The sequence below is a fragment of the Schistocerca serialis genome, chromosome 7 (assembly GCF_023864345.2).
Source record: "Schistocerca serialis cubense isolate TAMUIC-IGC-003099 chromosome 7, iqSchSeri2.2, whole genome shotgun sequence".
NCBI classification, from domain to species: domain Eukaryota; kingdom Metazoa; phylum Arthropoda; class Insecta; order Orthoptera; family Acrididae; genus Schistocerca; species Schistocerca serialis.
In genome coordinates this window covers 261,149,871-261,164,742 of record NC_064644.1, presented here as the reverse complement: position 1 = coordinate 261,164,742, position 14,872 = coordinate 261,149,871, and the positions used below count along the sequence as shown (strand labels likewise).

Here is a 14,872-nt window from a genome sequence, read left to right as displayed (position 1 = left end):
CAGGTAGCTTGTTGGTTGTCATGCCTACATAGAATGCAGCACAGTGGTTGCAACTCAGCTTGTAGATCACATGACTGGTTTCACAGGCAGCCCTGCCTCTGATGGGATAGGTGATGTTAGTGACAGGACTGGAGTAGCTGGTGGTGGGAGGATGTATGGGACAGGCCTTGCATCTGGGTTTATTACAGAGGTATGAGCCATGAAGTATGGGACTGGGAGCAGGGGTTGTGTTAAGTATGGACAAGTATATTACGCAGGTTCGATGGATGGTGGAATACCACTGTGGAAGGGGTGGGAAAGATAGTGGGCAGGACATTTCTCATTTCAGGGCATGATGAGAGGTAAACGAAACCCTGGCACAGAATGTAATTCAGATGCTCCATTCCTGGGTGGTACTGAGTTACAAGGGGAATGCTCCTCTGTGGCTGGATGGTGGGACTTTGGGAGGTGGTGGGAGACCGGGAAGATAAGGCACGGGAGATTTGTTTTTGTACAAGGTTGGGAGGATAATTAAGGGAGTGAAGGGTTCAGTGAGACCCTCGGTATATTTTGAGAGGGACTGCTCATCACTGCAGATATGATGAGCATGGGTGGATAGACTGTATGGAAGGGACTTCTTGGTATGGAATGGGTGGCAGCTGTCAAAGTGGAGGTAGGTTTGATATGGGCGGAGGTACTGATGTAGCCATTTTTGAGAAGGAGGTCAACATCTAGGAAGGTGGCTTGTTGGGTTGAGTAGGGCCAGGTGAAGCAAATGGGGAAGAAGTTGTTGAGGTTCTGGAGGAATGTGGTTAGGATGTCCTCACCTTTCGATCCAGATAGCAAAGATGTCATCAATGAATCTGAACCAGGTGAGGGGTTTAGGATTCTGGGTTTTTAGGAAGGATTCCTCTAGATGGCCCATGAATAGGTTGGTGTAGGATGGTGCCGTGCAGGTGCCATACCCCGGATTTGATCACAGGTAATGCCTTCAAAGGAGAAGAGGATATACTTTGTCATGGCAACTAGGAAGGAGGTTGTTGGTTTGGAATCCGTTGGGTGTTGGGAAAGGTAGTGTTCAATTGTGGTAAGGCCATGGGCATTAGCAAAGATACTGTACAGGGAGAGGAATCAATAGTGACGAGCAGGGCACCGTGTGGTAAAAGGACAGGAACTGTGGAGAGTCGGTGGATGAAATGGTTGGTATCTTTCATATAGGAGGATCAGTTCTGGGTAATAGGTTGAAGGTGTTGGTCTGTGAGAGCAGAGATACTCTCAGTGGGGCCATAGTAGCCGGCCACAATGGGGCGTCCTGGGTGCTTAGGTTTATGGACTTTAGGGAGCATGTAGAGGCTAGGAGTGCAGGGAGTGGTAGGGGTGAGTAGAGAGATGGACTCTGGGGAGAGGTTCTGGGATGGGCCAAAGGATTTGAGTAGTGACTGGAGACCATGCTGGACTTCTGGAATGGGGTCACTGTGGCAAAGTTTGTAGGTGGAAGTATCTGACAGGTGGCAGAATCCATCTGCCAGGCAATCCTTGTGGTTTAAAACAACAGTGGTGGAGTCCTAATCCACAGGTAGGATTGTAAGGTCAGGATCAGTTTTAAGATGGTGGACTGCGGTTCTTTCTGCAGATGTAAGGTATGAGGTTAAATAATTCTGGAAAGTTAACAGGGGGTGATTTGGGGGCAGTGGGGGTGGATCACAGTTGGATGGAGGAGTGAACTGAGTTAGGCAAGGTTCAATATTGGTCTTTGGTTGAGTCTGATTGGTAGGGTTGGTGGCAAAAAAGTGTTTCCACTGTAGGGACCGAGAGAAGGAGAGAAGGTCTTAAACAAGTCCTACATGATTGAATTTGGGAATGGGGCAAAAGGTGAGGCCTTTCGTAAGGGCTGATATTTCTGTGGCGCTAAGGCTTTTGGATGAAAGGTTTATGACCGTGTTGTGGGTCTGTTTAGGTTCTGGATCCTGTGTGGTGGAAGGAAGGATTTTTTAAGGGTGGGGTAAGAGTTGTATCTGTGAGACAGGGTTTGTCAGCAATGAGGGGACAGTGTCACTCCAAGGCGGGAATAGGAAGTGAGTGGTATGGAGAGCTTTTTGAGGTGGTGTTGTGCATGTTGCTGAAGTTCCTGCCGGGCAAGAGTTTCAATGTGTGGTATTCTACGAACTTGGGATTGCATAGTGGGGAGAATTTTGCAGATGGAGAGAAGGTACTAGAAGGAGTTTTGGGCTTGGTTGATAAGGTTTTGCAGGACTATATTGGTGAGGGCTCAGGATTAGCAGAATATGAACAGGTGGAGGTCATTGCGGAAGGCGGTGTGGCAGTCGGAGATGGGTAATTTGATGGTAAGCCCATTAGGGGGGATTCCATGAGCCAAGCAACAACACAGGAACAGTATGTGGGACTCGGATCTGGCTAGGGATAAGGAAACTTTTCACAGCTTTTGCCATATGGATCCTTCCCACCAACACCAGCTTTTCTGAACTGCGCAGGTGGGAACTTTACCTGCTATACATCCTATGTTCAAGTAACCCTCTTGTCCTCACCCATCCAACCCCTTCTATGTTCCCAGTCCAGTATTACACAACCGCCATCACACCCAGTCTTTTTATTTCTCTCCTTTCCACTCCCCCCCCCCCCCCCCAACCGCTCCCCTGGCCACTGTCTAACCTGCAGCACTTCACTGTCTGCCGCCCCCACCCTTCTTTCCCTCCTCCCCCCCCCCTGCCCCAGCGTCCTCCTTACCCCCAACCAGTCGCCACTCCCATCGTGCAATGGCGCTACTGCTCGCAGTGTGGTTTCAGTTGCCTGAGACTGCAGTCATGTGTGTGAGTTGTGTTTGCATGTGTGTGTGTGTGTGTGTGTGTGTGTGTGTGTGTATCTGTCATATATTGTTGACAAAGGCCTTAATAGCGAAAAGCTTTAATTGTGAGAGTCTTTTTGTTGTGCCTATCTGCGACTGAGCATCTCTGCTATATGGTGAATGGTAACTTTCCTTTTCATGATGCTGTTACGTTCCATACTAGATTTCCATCTTTTGATTTGTGCCTGATGGCTTTTCTTCGATCCTAACCCAGTGTTTTCTTCCTTTGTTATATTTTCTTTTGCCTCACTACACTCAAAGTCCGTCCTTCTTTCTCTTCTTTTTTTTTCTCTTGTTGCCTTAAAACCGTACTTTTCCCTCTACTTATGAGCCACACTGTGTAAACCATCTCGGCTGTGCACAACAGATGGCTACAAGACCACACTGATTGTTGTGAGCATCTTATGTCCCATATTACTCCTGCTGATATTATTAATCCTATACTTTCAAACTGAACACTCTCCCTGTGTCATTTCCCATATTTTTATGTGTTAACTCCTGCACCTTTTCGGCGCCACATGATCCTGTATCTCATTCTACGAACCCCACCCCACCCCCCACTCTTTCTCCGTTCTATCCCAGTTCGCACCCACTAATTCTGTCTCATCCTGTCACATCTGCCATCCCCCTTCTTCACACTTATCCACCCTCAGGCCTGCTACTCACAGTAACATATATTTTTTTATTATATATTATTTACTTTGATCCTTGTGACTTTTTGGCAGTTATAGTTAATTCTCACCTTTTATGACTGACTTCCTCAGATTTCATCTTGTTTCCCACTTTTGTATCCATTTCATAATTTTCGTGAATTTTCACACATATTTGGGTGTATTTTTGCAAAATTTTTTGGACATAACTGTACATTATTCATTTTCACTTGATCCTTCCATCTGCAACAATAGAGAAAAGTTTCCTTATCCCTAGCCAGATCCCAGCCCCACATACTGTTCCTGTGTTGTTGTTTAGCTCATGCAATCCCCATTAATGGCCTTATAATCAAATTACCCATCTCTGGCTGCTACCCCACCTTCCATATTGACATCCACCTGTTCAGAGTCTGCCAATCCTTAGCCCTCACCAACATAGTCCTGCAAAACCATATTAACCAGCCCAAACCTCCTTACAGCACCTTCTTTCCATCCACAAAATTCTCCTGCTATGCTATCCCAAATTCCTGGAACCGAAAATATACATTGAAACTCTTGCACTGCAGGAACTTGAGCAACATGCGCAACACCACCTCAAAAAGTTCTCCATCCTGCTCACTTCCTGATCCTGCCTTGGAGTACCACTGTCCAACACCTCTACAACAATCTTCAAACCTCCCCCACATCCCCTCACAGCTGACAAACCCTGTATCACAGACTTACCACACTTACCCCACCCTCCAAAACTCCCTCACGCCACCACACAGAATCCAGAACCTAAACAGATCCACAACACAAACATGACCCTTCCTCCAGAAGCCTTAGCCCCACAGAAATATCAGTCCTTTCCAAAGGCCTCAACTTTTGCTCCATTACCAAATTCAATCATGCAGGACTTGTTAAAGACCTTCTATTGGTCCCTACAGTGGAAAAACTTTTTTGCCACCTACCCTACCAATCAGACTCAACCAAAGACCAGTATTGACCCTGCCCTAACTCAGTTCACTCCTCCATCCAAATGTGATCCACTCCCACTGCCCCCAAATCACCCCCTGTCAACTTTCTAGAATTTCTTAACCTCGAACCTTGCCTAACCATCATTCCCCAAATCTCTCAACATGGAAACTAGCCTTACATCGCAGAAAGAACCTCAGTCCACTATCTAAAAACTAATCCTGATGTTACAGTCCTACCTGTGGACAAAGGCTCCACCACTGTTGAGGCTCCACCAATGTTGTTTGGAACCACAAGGATTACCTGGCAGATGGACTCCACCACCTGTCAGATACTTCCACCTACAAATCTTACCACAGTGACCCCATTCCAGAAATCCAGCATGACCTCCAGTCACTACTCAAATCCTTAGGCCCATCCCAGAACCTCTCCCTGGAGGCCATCTCTCTACTCAACCCTACCACTCCCACACTCCTAGCTTCTACATGCTTCCTAAAGTCCATAAACCTAATCACCAAGGACATCCCATTGTGGCCAGTAACTGTGCCCCCACTGCGAGAATCTCTGCTCTTGTACACCAAAACCTACAACCTGTTACCCAGAACGGACCCTCCTATAAAAAAAAGATAGCAACCATTTCCTCCACCACTCTGCATAGTTCCTGTCCATTTATCACACGGTGCCCTGCTCATCACTATTGATTCCTCTCCTCGTACACTAACTTTGCTAATGCCCATGGCCTTACTGCAATTGAACACTACCTTTCCCAACACCCAACGGATTCCAAACCAACAACCATCCTTCCTAGTTGCCATGACCAAGTATATCCTCACCCACAACTACTTCTCCTTCGAAGGCATTACTTACAAACAAATCCTGGGTACAGGTAAGGGCACCTGCATGGCACCATCCTATGCCATCCTATTCATGGGTCATCTAGAGGAATCCTTCCTAAAAACCCAGAATCCTAAACCCCTCACCTGGTTCAGATTAATTAATGATATCTTTGCTATCTGGATCAAAGGTGAGGACACCCTATCCACATTCCTCCAGAACCTCAACAACTTCTTACCCATTTGCTTCACCTGGCCCTACTCAACCCAACAATCCACCTTCCTAGATGTTGACCTCCTTCTCAAAAATGGCTACATCAGTACCTCCGCCCATATCAAACCTACCTCCACTTTGACAGCTGTCACCCATTCCATATCACGAAGTCCCTTCCATACAGTCTAGCCACCCAGGCTCATCACATCTGCAGTGACGAGCAGTCCCTCTCAAAATATACCGAGGGTCTCGCTGAACCCTTCACTCCCTTAATTATCCTCCCAGTCTTGTAGAAAAACAAATCTCCTGTGCCTTATCTTCCCAGTCTTCCACCATCTCCCAAAGTTCCACTGCCTGGCCACAGAGGAGCATTCCCCTTGTAACTCAGTACCACCCAGGACTGGAGCATCTGAATTACATTCTCCGCCAGGGTTTCAGTTACCTCTCAGTGTGCCCTGAAATGAGAAATGTCCTGCCCACTATCCTTCCCACTCCTCCCACAGTGGTATTCCGCCGTCCATCGAACCTACACAATATACTCGTCCATCCTTACACAGCCCCTGCTCCCAGTCCCATACTTCATAGCTCATATCTCTGTAATAGACCCAGATGCAAGACCTATCCCATACATCCTCCCACCACCAGCTACTCCAGTCCTGTCACTAACATCACCTATCCCATCAGAGGCAGGGCTACCTGTGAGACCAGTCATGTGATCTACAAGCTGAGTTGCAACCACTGTGCTGCATTCTATGTAGGCATGACAACCAACAAGCTACCTGTCACCATGAATGGCCACCGACAAACAGTGGCCAAGAAATAAGTGGAGCACACTGTTGCTGAACATGCTGCCAAACATGATATCCTACATTTCAGTGACTGCTTCACAGCCTGTGCCATATGAATCCTTCCCACCAACACCAGCTTTTCTGAACTGCACAGGTGGGAAATTCAATACATCCCATGTTCCTGTAACCCTCCTGGCCTCAACCTTCGTTAGTCACTGTCCTCACCCATCCAGCCCCTTCCCTGTTCCCTTTCCAGCACTACACAGCCGTCATTCCACCATCACACCCAGTCTTTTTATATTCCTTTTCATCAGGTACTCCCCCCACCCCCCACCCCTCACCTGCCATTCATGCTGCTCTTCAGTGTACCCTTCCTGCCCCAACCTCTTCCTTAGCCCCACTCAGTCGCTACTCCTATCATGCATTGGTGCTGCTGCTTGCAGTGTGACTTCAGTTGCCTGAGACTGCAGTCTTGTGTGTGAGTTGCATTTGCGCGTGTTTGTTTGTTTGTGTGTGTGTGTGTGTGTGTGTGTGTGTGTGTGTGTGTGTGTGTGTGTGTGTGTTTCATGGATGAAGGCCTTAATGGCCAAAAGCTTTGAGACTGCAGTCTTGTGTGTGAGTTGCATTTGCGTGTGTTGTGTGTGTGTGTGTGTGTGTGTGTGTGTGTGTGTCATGGATGAAGGCCTTAATGGCCAAAAGCTTTAATTGTGAGAGTCTTTTTGTTGTGCCTATCTGCGATTTGGTAAGTGGCAACTTTTCATCCTGGATTTTCCATTCTTTGACCTTCTCACAGTACCGTATCCAAATCTCATCTCCATCGACATCCTCTGGCACCTCTGTAATATTGCCTTAAAGTTCATCCCCCTTGTATAGGACCTCTATATACTCCATCCACCTTTCAGTTTTCCCTTTTTTGCTTAGGACTGGTTATTCATCTATACTAAGGACTGAAATGATACACTGAAGTTCTGTGAGGCTATAGATACTGTGATAAGTAAGTGCTCAGTAGGCAGTTCGGTTGAAGAGGAATGGATATCTCTAAAAAGCACAGAAGTTGGAAAGAAAAACATTGGTACAAAATCTCCATAAAGTTTTGTCCTATTATAGCCATCAGCTAGCAAATGTTCCAATTCATTAAGCACTCGGCTCAGTTTCTGTTCAGTTTCAATTACCACTGCAATGTTATCAGCGAATCATGTCGTACTAGTTTTCTGTCCAAGCCAAAGCTCTCACATCAAGACAGCCCTTTAGTTCCTCTTTGTGTCTTCATTATACAAAATAATTATTAGTAATGACAATGAGCAAACTTCCCTGATTTTGGTCCAAAGTACTCCTGACAGTATTTTTGACACGTTACATTATGCCAATTGTGTGGTAACTTAGACATCCATCCACTGATGTTTCCTAGGGAAGTGTAATAATTACATTATTTTCAAATGTTGGTGAAACTTCTCCAGGTACATAAATTTCATTTGGCTTAATGCCTGTAAGAGGTCAATTCATACTTCATAAATACCTTGGTATTTGTTCCTTCTGAGGACTAGATTGGCCTGCTCAAAACCGTGACATGAACCATGTTGACCATCTTTGAGATGGTTGTTTGGTGTATCAATTTACCCAGGAACTTAGCAGCCAGCTATTTGTCACGCTTCAAGTATTTCAGGTAGTTGTATTGTTTTTCTTTCCAATTTAACAGCAACTAGGATGACATGTCAGGTCTCAGAAGTGAAAAAAATATCAGAGAGCTTTAACAATGAAATTCTTCTTTTAGAACAATTAGCAGTACCGTACTTTACTGACTATAATATGTAGATTTTTCTTCAAAAAATTGCTTTCAAAATTCATGTGCATCTTACACTCGAAATTAATATAAAAATGTCCATTGTTTGATTTCAAATTCCTGCCAGTCTTAAAAAAAATGGCGATATATTTGATGCCACAAGAAACCCAACTCTATCTGGCAACATTGAATTCAACTGACAGCAGCAATGCACCAATGTGACGAACATGAGTTGTGGGGATTCACGAGCTTGCTAACACTCTCTCTTCTGCCCCACCATCACAAACCTAGAACATTGTCTAGCCTATGATGCATCATTGCTGTCTACGGTGACAGTGAACTTTAAATGAAAGGGATTTGTGGCACTGGTGACAGTACAATATTTTTGCTTGTAGCTAGTTTTGTAATGGAAAAAAATAACAATAGCATATGCAGAAGAACATGGATGCAAAGCAGCTGAGCGGCATTTCGGCCCTCCACAAACAGAAAAAATGATTCATGATTGGCAGTCTTGTAAAGAAGAACTGAAAAAAATGAGGAAGACTACATGTACAAATAGAGGATTGAATGCAAAATGGCCCAAACTAGAAGATGACGATTAAAATGAATTCAAGGATACCATCAAAATGGAACTGGAACTGATACAAAAATGATTCAAATATACGCTCATAAGCTAGCGCTACAGTGGAATTTGACAGACTTGGAGTTGGTTGGTATTACAGATTTACAAAGTGTCATGCACTTAGCCATGGAACCAAAACCAAAATATTTCGGAAAATGCCACAAGAGTATGAAAAGAAAATATTATTTTTCCATTGCTTAATTATTCAACATCAAAAGAAAACCAGTATGGAACTAAGTTGTGCTGATGGTTCTAAACTTAATTCAATAATCATTTTCAAGAGGAAAAATGCCAAAACCTCCTGAAATATAGCCAGGTGGTGTTGTTCATGTACGTGACAAGGGCTGCATGGACAAGGCTAATATGAAATGGTAGATTAACAGAGTGTGGGAGAGAAGGAAAGATGCTTTCGTGAAGGAGAGTTCTTTCCTTGTGCTACAGCAGTTTAGTAGTCATTTGAAAAATTCCGTGAAAGAGAAAGTGAGACAGGGACATACAGAGCTTGCTCCTATTCCAGGAGGACTTACTTCACAATTGCAATCTCTTGATGTGTTGTTAAATATACCATTTAAAGTACACATGAGAAAAGAATGGAACAAATTTATGATGGATGAAACCCATCATGATTTCACGCCAAAGGAAGCCTTGAAACAACCTAAAATAAAACAAGTGTGTCTCAGTGGTTAAAAGAGTCATGGTTTGGAGTGAGAGATGACATTATTCTTAAATCTTTCAAAAAGTGCAGCATAAGTATTGTTGTCGATGGCAATGAAGACCATCTTATACATGAATGATGACATAAAAGAGGAAGAAGAAAGTTGAGATGATGATTTTCAGGGATTTTAAAGGTCAGACTGGTTTTATAAACTAAGATTTTTTTATGTCTGGCTTTGCAATCCAATAATAAAATTGGTAAAAATGTTATTTTTTCTAAAAGAACTGCTTAAAAATTAAAGTATGTCTTACAGTTTGTAGTGTCTTATAGTCTGTGCTTACAAAGAGGAGGGCTCCAATGGACAGCACAGTCGATGCTGTGGCAGGTGCATAAGTTGTATGGCCCAGTGTAGGCGGCCTCTGGTGGCCGGTGGTCCACATAGACGCCAATGGCGGAGTATTTGAAGTGTAGCATGCCAGTGGCCTGGTGCCATGGCGCATAACCAAGTATTACATACAGTAGGTGGTAATATTCACAAGGTGGGTGGGTCCACCCCACAGCAGGGACACCCCACAAGGCTGAGACAGGATGAGGAACATGCGAAGTGTAGCGCACTGGCTGCTTGGTGTCATGGCATGTATCCAAGTATTAGATACAGGGTTTTAACACCAAGGGACTAACTTGTTAGTGTGGATATGTAGGAAGACCTAACTACTCTTACTCTTGTGCACAAATAACTGGAACACAGCTGTCTGGTTATGGGCAACACACTTCAGCCCTGAGCTACAGAATGAACAGTTGGATGACTGGTGAAGGATGAGAAACAGGTGGATGGAGAGGACACTTTGATTTTCACTGCATTATGGCACCTCTGTTGCCACAAAAGATCACAGATACATCTCATTAATGTTACATTGTGTTTTCTGTCATGGCGAGAACACTAGAGCAATGCATGCAATGTACAACTCCTTTATTCTTCCTGCACTGATAAGAACAATTCACTGAATTTGGTGTGCAAAGATTGCATTCCATTTTCAGATGAGCCATTGAGTAAATGAGGATGATTTGTGTAAGTGTTTTTATTCATTTTCTGTTACATAATGTTAAATATTGATTTTCCTTTATTGAGTTTTTATTTTCTGTGGACAGTGCTTGTTTTTTGCCCTTTCGATGACATAATGAAATACTTTACAGTACTTTCTACGCAACTTCAGTCTCTTACAACTAGTTCCTTAATTAAATAAAGTTCTTTTGTGCTGGCTGTTCTGATTCCATAAGTTAAATACCTTTTCTCTTGCTTTTATTTTACCTGTATTAATCAAAGCTCATATTCAAAGTGCAATAAACCAAATATTTTGAAAATAATTCAATTTACAGTGTACAACACCTGCTTGTCAGAGCCTCATACCAAGATTATGATAGTGTGCGGTTTGGCATTTAAATGTGTTTGTAAATTAAATCTCACTCATTGCTCCTCATTACCTAGGTGTTCTATGTTCTGTCTTTTGTCCCTTCATATCAAAATCTTCTGCCTCTACTATTCTTGTCTCCCTCCCTACCCCCCTCCACTTCACATCTACCTTTCATCCCTCAAGTATCTACTTCTCTGATAGTTATTAAACGAAGTGAATCTTAATACAAAACAACCAGGATTCATTATCCCATCTCTCCATCTCTTCTGTCAATTTTTGATTCTTCACTGAAGTACAAGGTGTACCGTACACACACAAAAAAAACCGCACCTGAAGTGAAACTTGACTACATAATTACGCTGAGACAGGAATCAGAGAAATATTTCTGGTTAGACTTCTTGGATAAACTTGTAACAATCATTATAATCATTTAAAGTCCCCCCCTCCCCTCAAACCATTGCCCCTCTTCCTCCACCTCCACCTCCTTCTTCTGAAACAGGAAATATAAAATATTACTCACACTGATGACCTTCCAGCCTGGTTTTCCAACTTGCACACTTTGGTCCTTGCTGCTGACAGAGCTCTCTTGTGACTTGCTTGAAGTCACAGTCACCTGTCCTTGCTCTTCATTTGTGTCCCCTTCTGTGACACAAGAACTTTTGTTGTCAAGTATTTGGCCTGTGTCACGATGGCTCTCCACCTGCTGCATGCTTGGAACTGTTGCCAGTTTCTCTGCTGATTTTTTACTGCAAGGATACCATGTCATAATAACAGCAATCACTGAATGGAATACAATTTCGATAAGAACACTGACAAAGTATAGACTTTTATAAGTTCATAAATTTTGCTTTATGCATATTACAGTTCATACACAAAGTTACTACCATGGAAAATAACAAGAACTATCCACAGATAGGGATGGTAACAGTGGCTGACTGCACATCAAGTTATTGTCTTGTGTATGACATTCAATTAAACTACATTTGAAAGAAAGCTACAAAACGCATGAATCCATAAGGTCTTCTTTCTTATGAAATATACTGTTACCATATTGATACATAACATATTACATTTTGCTATAATATTCAGAACAATTTTTAAAACATCTATGAATAAATACAGTGCAATTGAATTACTGCTTCACACATTAGCATACAAGCAGCATGGGGTATTATTGACACAATAAGTGGGAAAATTGCCAAGGAGGATGACTATATTGTCATTAAGAAAACTTAGATGACAGATCATTGCTCCACTGAAAAACTCTGGATGAAATACAAACAGCGTGACAAAAAAAGACAACTACTCATGGTATCAGGGAACCGACAGCACTGAAACAATGTAGCTGTAATTTTTTTGTGCTCTGAAAAAGACTTGAAGTTTGTTAACTTTGTCACCATCTTCAAGTTTGTGTCGGTGCATCTATCCATCACTCTACAACTCCATGAAATGATGAGCCACAGTATTTACACATTCCAGGTTTGCAGATAATTATGAAAGATGGTTTACACATTTGATATTTTTGACTATTTTTTTTAATATCATGGAAAAATTCTGCTGTATTTTCAGTATATAGTACACAACAGTACAGTCAATAAGAAACACGTGGGAAATTCAACGCTATTCAACATTCTCCCATACTCTTTCCAGAATTAAGAAAAAGCATTAAATACCTTAATTGTGAAAGATACAAAGGTGGCAATACTTCCAAGAAGATACTCAAAGGTTGTGACAGTCTAAAATCTCATGTTCTTTGTCATATATGTAGTACATATTGATCTATGTTAAGGCAACAGGTAACACTGCTGGGCCTGTCTATAATAGGAGAGATTTCATAGGTTAATTACTGTTGACCTCATTATTCATGTGCCACACTCAACTTCATCTCTCCCATAACAAAGCTAACAACTCCCATCATTTTCATTGCAGCAGGTAAGGGGTTTACTGTCTTGATGGTTGACACATGGGAATATGTGGAGGACTATCTCCTTGATACTCTCACTTGCAGCATGTGCCATCTTGATCTCATCTCCATCTTTGAATTCATACAGCTCCAGAAAAATCTCGGGAGTCTTCCAAGTTATCACAACTGGATTTTAAAAAGTGTGTAATTCATCTATATTTTATGTTCTTTCAGAGATAATGCCAAACTTATCCTAACACCTTCCAGCTTTTGATTTCAGAGCACCCACTGAATTTATATCTGCTTTGACTGTCTAACAGTTGTGGCCTGCTGATAATTTCTTACTGACATTACATTATATCCATCCAGCATCCACCCTCACAACTTAAAAGCAACACAACCAACTAAAAGGCCTGCCCCTACACTTATACCCCTGATGAACACATTTTCTCTACATCTGAAGAATTTGTCACTACCAAAAACACTTGTGAACACACCGGGGAAAAAATGATTTTTTCAGTTTTAGAGTCATATAGTCAGTATTTCCAGAGTGATTTGTTATGTTTTTTCTCCATTTATTATGACTTAATTACCTGAATGCACCACTAAAGGCTGTGACTGCAGCCAGTTCCACCTACTTCACTTTGTATCGTGTGTTAGGAACCCACCTGGCCTCAAGCTTCATTGGCCCCTTTGCAAACCCACCCTCTTCCCAACAGTCTCTGTTATATCACTCCCTTCTAATCCACTCCCTCACATCATTGTTATTGTGCACAAACTCATTGGCTCTAGTGTCCAAGTGTTACATTCCTATCCTCTGCAGCTGCTGCCTCTCCCTCCCGCATTCCTATCTCGTGTAATCTGCCTCCCTCTGAGTCATCAGCCACGGGTCCCCAACCCTCCCTCAAACCCCCACCTCTTTCTTCATTTGAATAAATAAAATTGTCAAATCAATAGCATTTATGAAAACTGATGTACCACTGTATACCTACATCTATACACTGCAAGCCACTGAGAAGTACCTGGCAGACGGTACTTCCCACTGCATGACTTGTAGGATCTTCTTCTTGTTCCATTTACGTATGGAGTGTGGGTGGAATGACTGCTAAAACACTTCTGCGGGAGCTATAATTTGTCTGATCCTGTGTTCATGATGCCTATGGGAGCAATACATAGGGGAGTTGTAGTACATTCCTATATTCCTCACTTAGTACTGGTTCTGGAGACTTTGTAAGTAGGCTTTCACAGGAGAGTTTGTATCTATCTTCAAGTGTCTGCCAGTTCAGGGTTTCTAGCATCTCTGTGACTCTCTTCCAAGGGTCAAACAAACCTATGATCATCTGTTCTGCCTTTTTTTGTACATGTTCAATATCCACTTTTAGTAATGTGGTCCCACATATCTGAACAGTATCTAGAATTTGTCACACAAGTATTTTGCATGCAATCTCCTTTGTAGAATGATTGTATTTTCCTAGTATCCCTCCAATGAACCTAAGCTGCACTTGCTTTATATATGACTGAAACTATGTGAGTGTTGCATTTCATATCTATACAAATTGTTATGCCCACATATTTGTATGAGTTAACTTACTGTCACTTACTGATACTGTAGTCATATGATACAAAGTTTTTTGTTTTGCAGTGTGCTGTCAACTGGTAACTGAATCATAATACAGTTATCGTTGGACATATTTTTGTACTGGTCCTGGTTTTGTTCTTAACTGATCATCTTAAGATCTATTGTTTTTGCCAGTTTCATACGCTGTGCACAGCATCCGCAAATGCCAGAATAAGTGTACACAAAAATGTCTGAAGGGGACCCTGTATCAAGATATACGTTACTTTCAGAAATATGAAAAGCACAAATCAACAATGCTGTTTGTTGCAAATCATATCAAAAGCAGGCCAAAAGGCAAACAACAAAGAATTCACTAAATACAAATTCTTTCAAAAAGTTGTGAAAATGTTATTGAGAAAGCTTCCCCATGCAATGCAATGGACATATGTACAAGACTGTGGTATTGCTCTGAATATTATAACAAAATGTATTATGTTATGTATCAATATGGTAACAGTATATTTCATAATACTGTGGTATTAGAACAGCACATGTTGAATACACTGTCACCACTTGTCATATTATGACTGGTACACAGTGTGATTTTAAAGATTTTGCATCGCAAACAACCAGACATCTTATTTAACATACTGGAAGAAAT

At 42.3% G+C, this 14,872-nt stretch overlaps 1 protein-coding gene across 2 annotated transcripts in view; it reads right to left on the bottom strand.

The window, feature by feature from the left end:
• Nucleotides 1-14,872, bottom strand: part of LOC126412671 (uncharacterized) — a 127,601-nt gene that overhangs the window by 31,575 nt on the left and 81,154 nt on the right. For both annotated transcript variants that reach the window (XM_050082374.1, XM_050082375.1), the window contains exon 5: nucleotides 11,271-11,496. In XM_050082374.1, coding sequence (XP_049938331.1) covers nucleotides 11,271-11,496 — 226 coding nt within the window. The remainder of the gene's footprint in view (nucleotides 1-11,270; nucleotides 11,497-14,872) is intronic.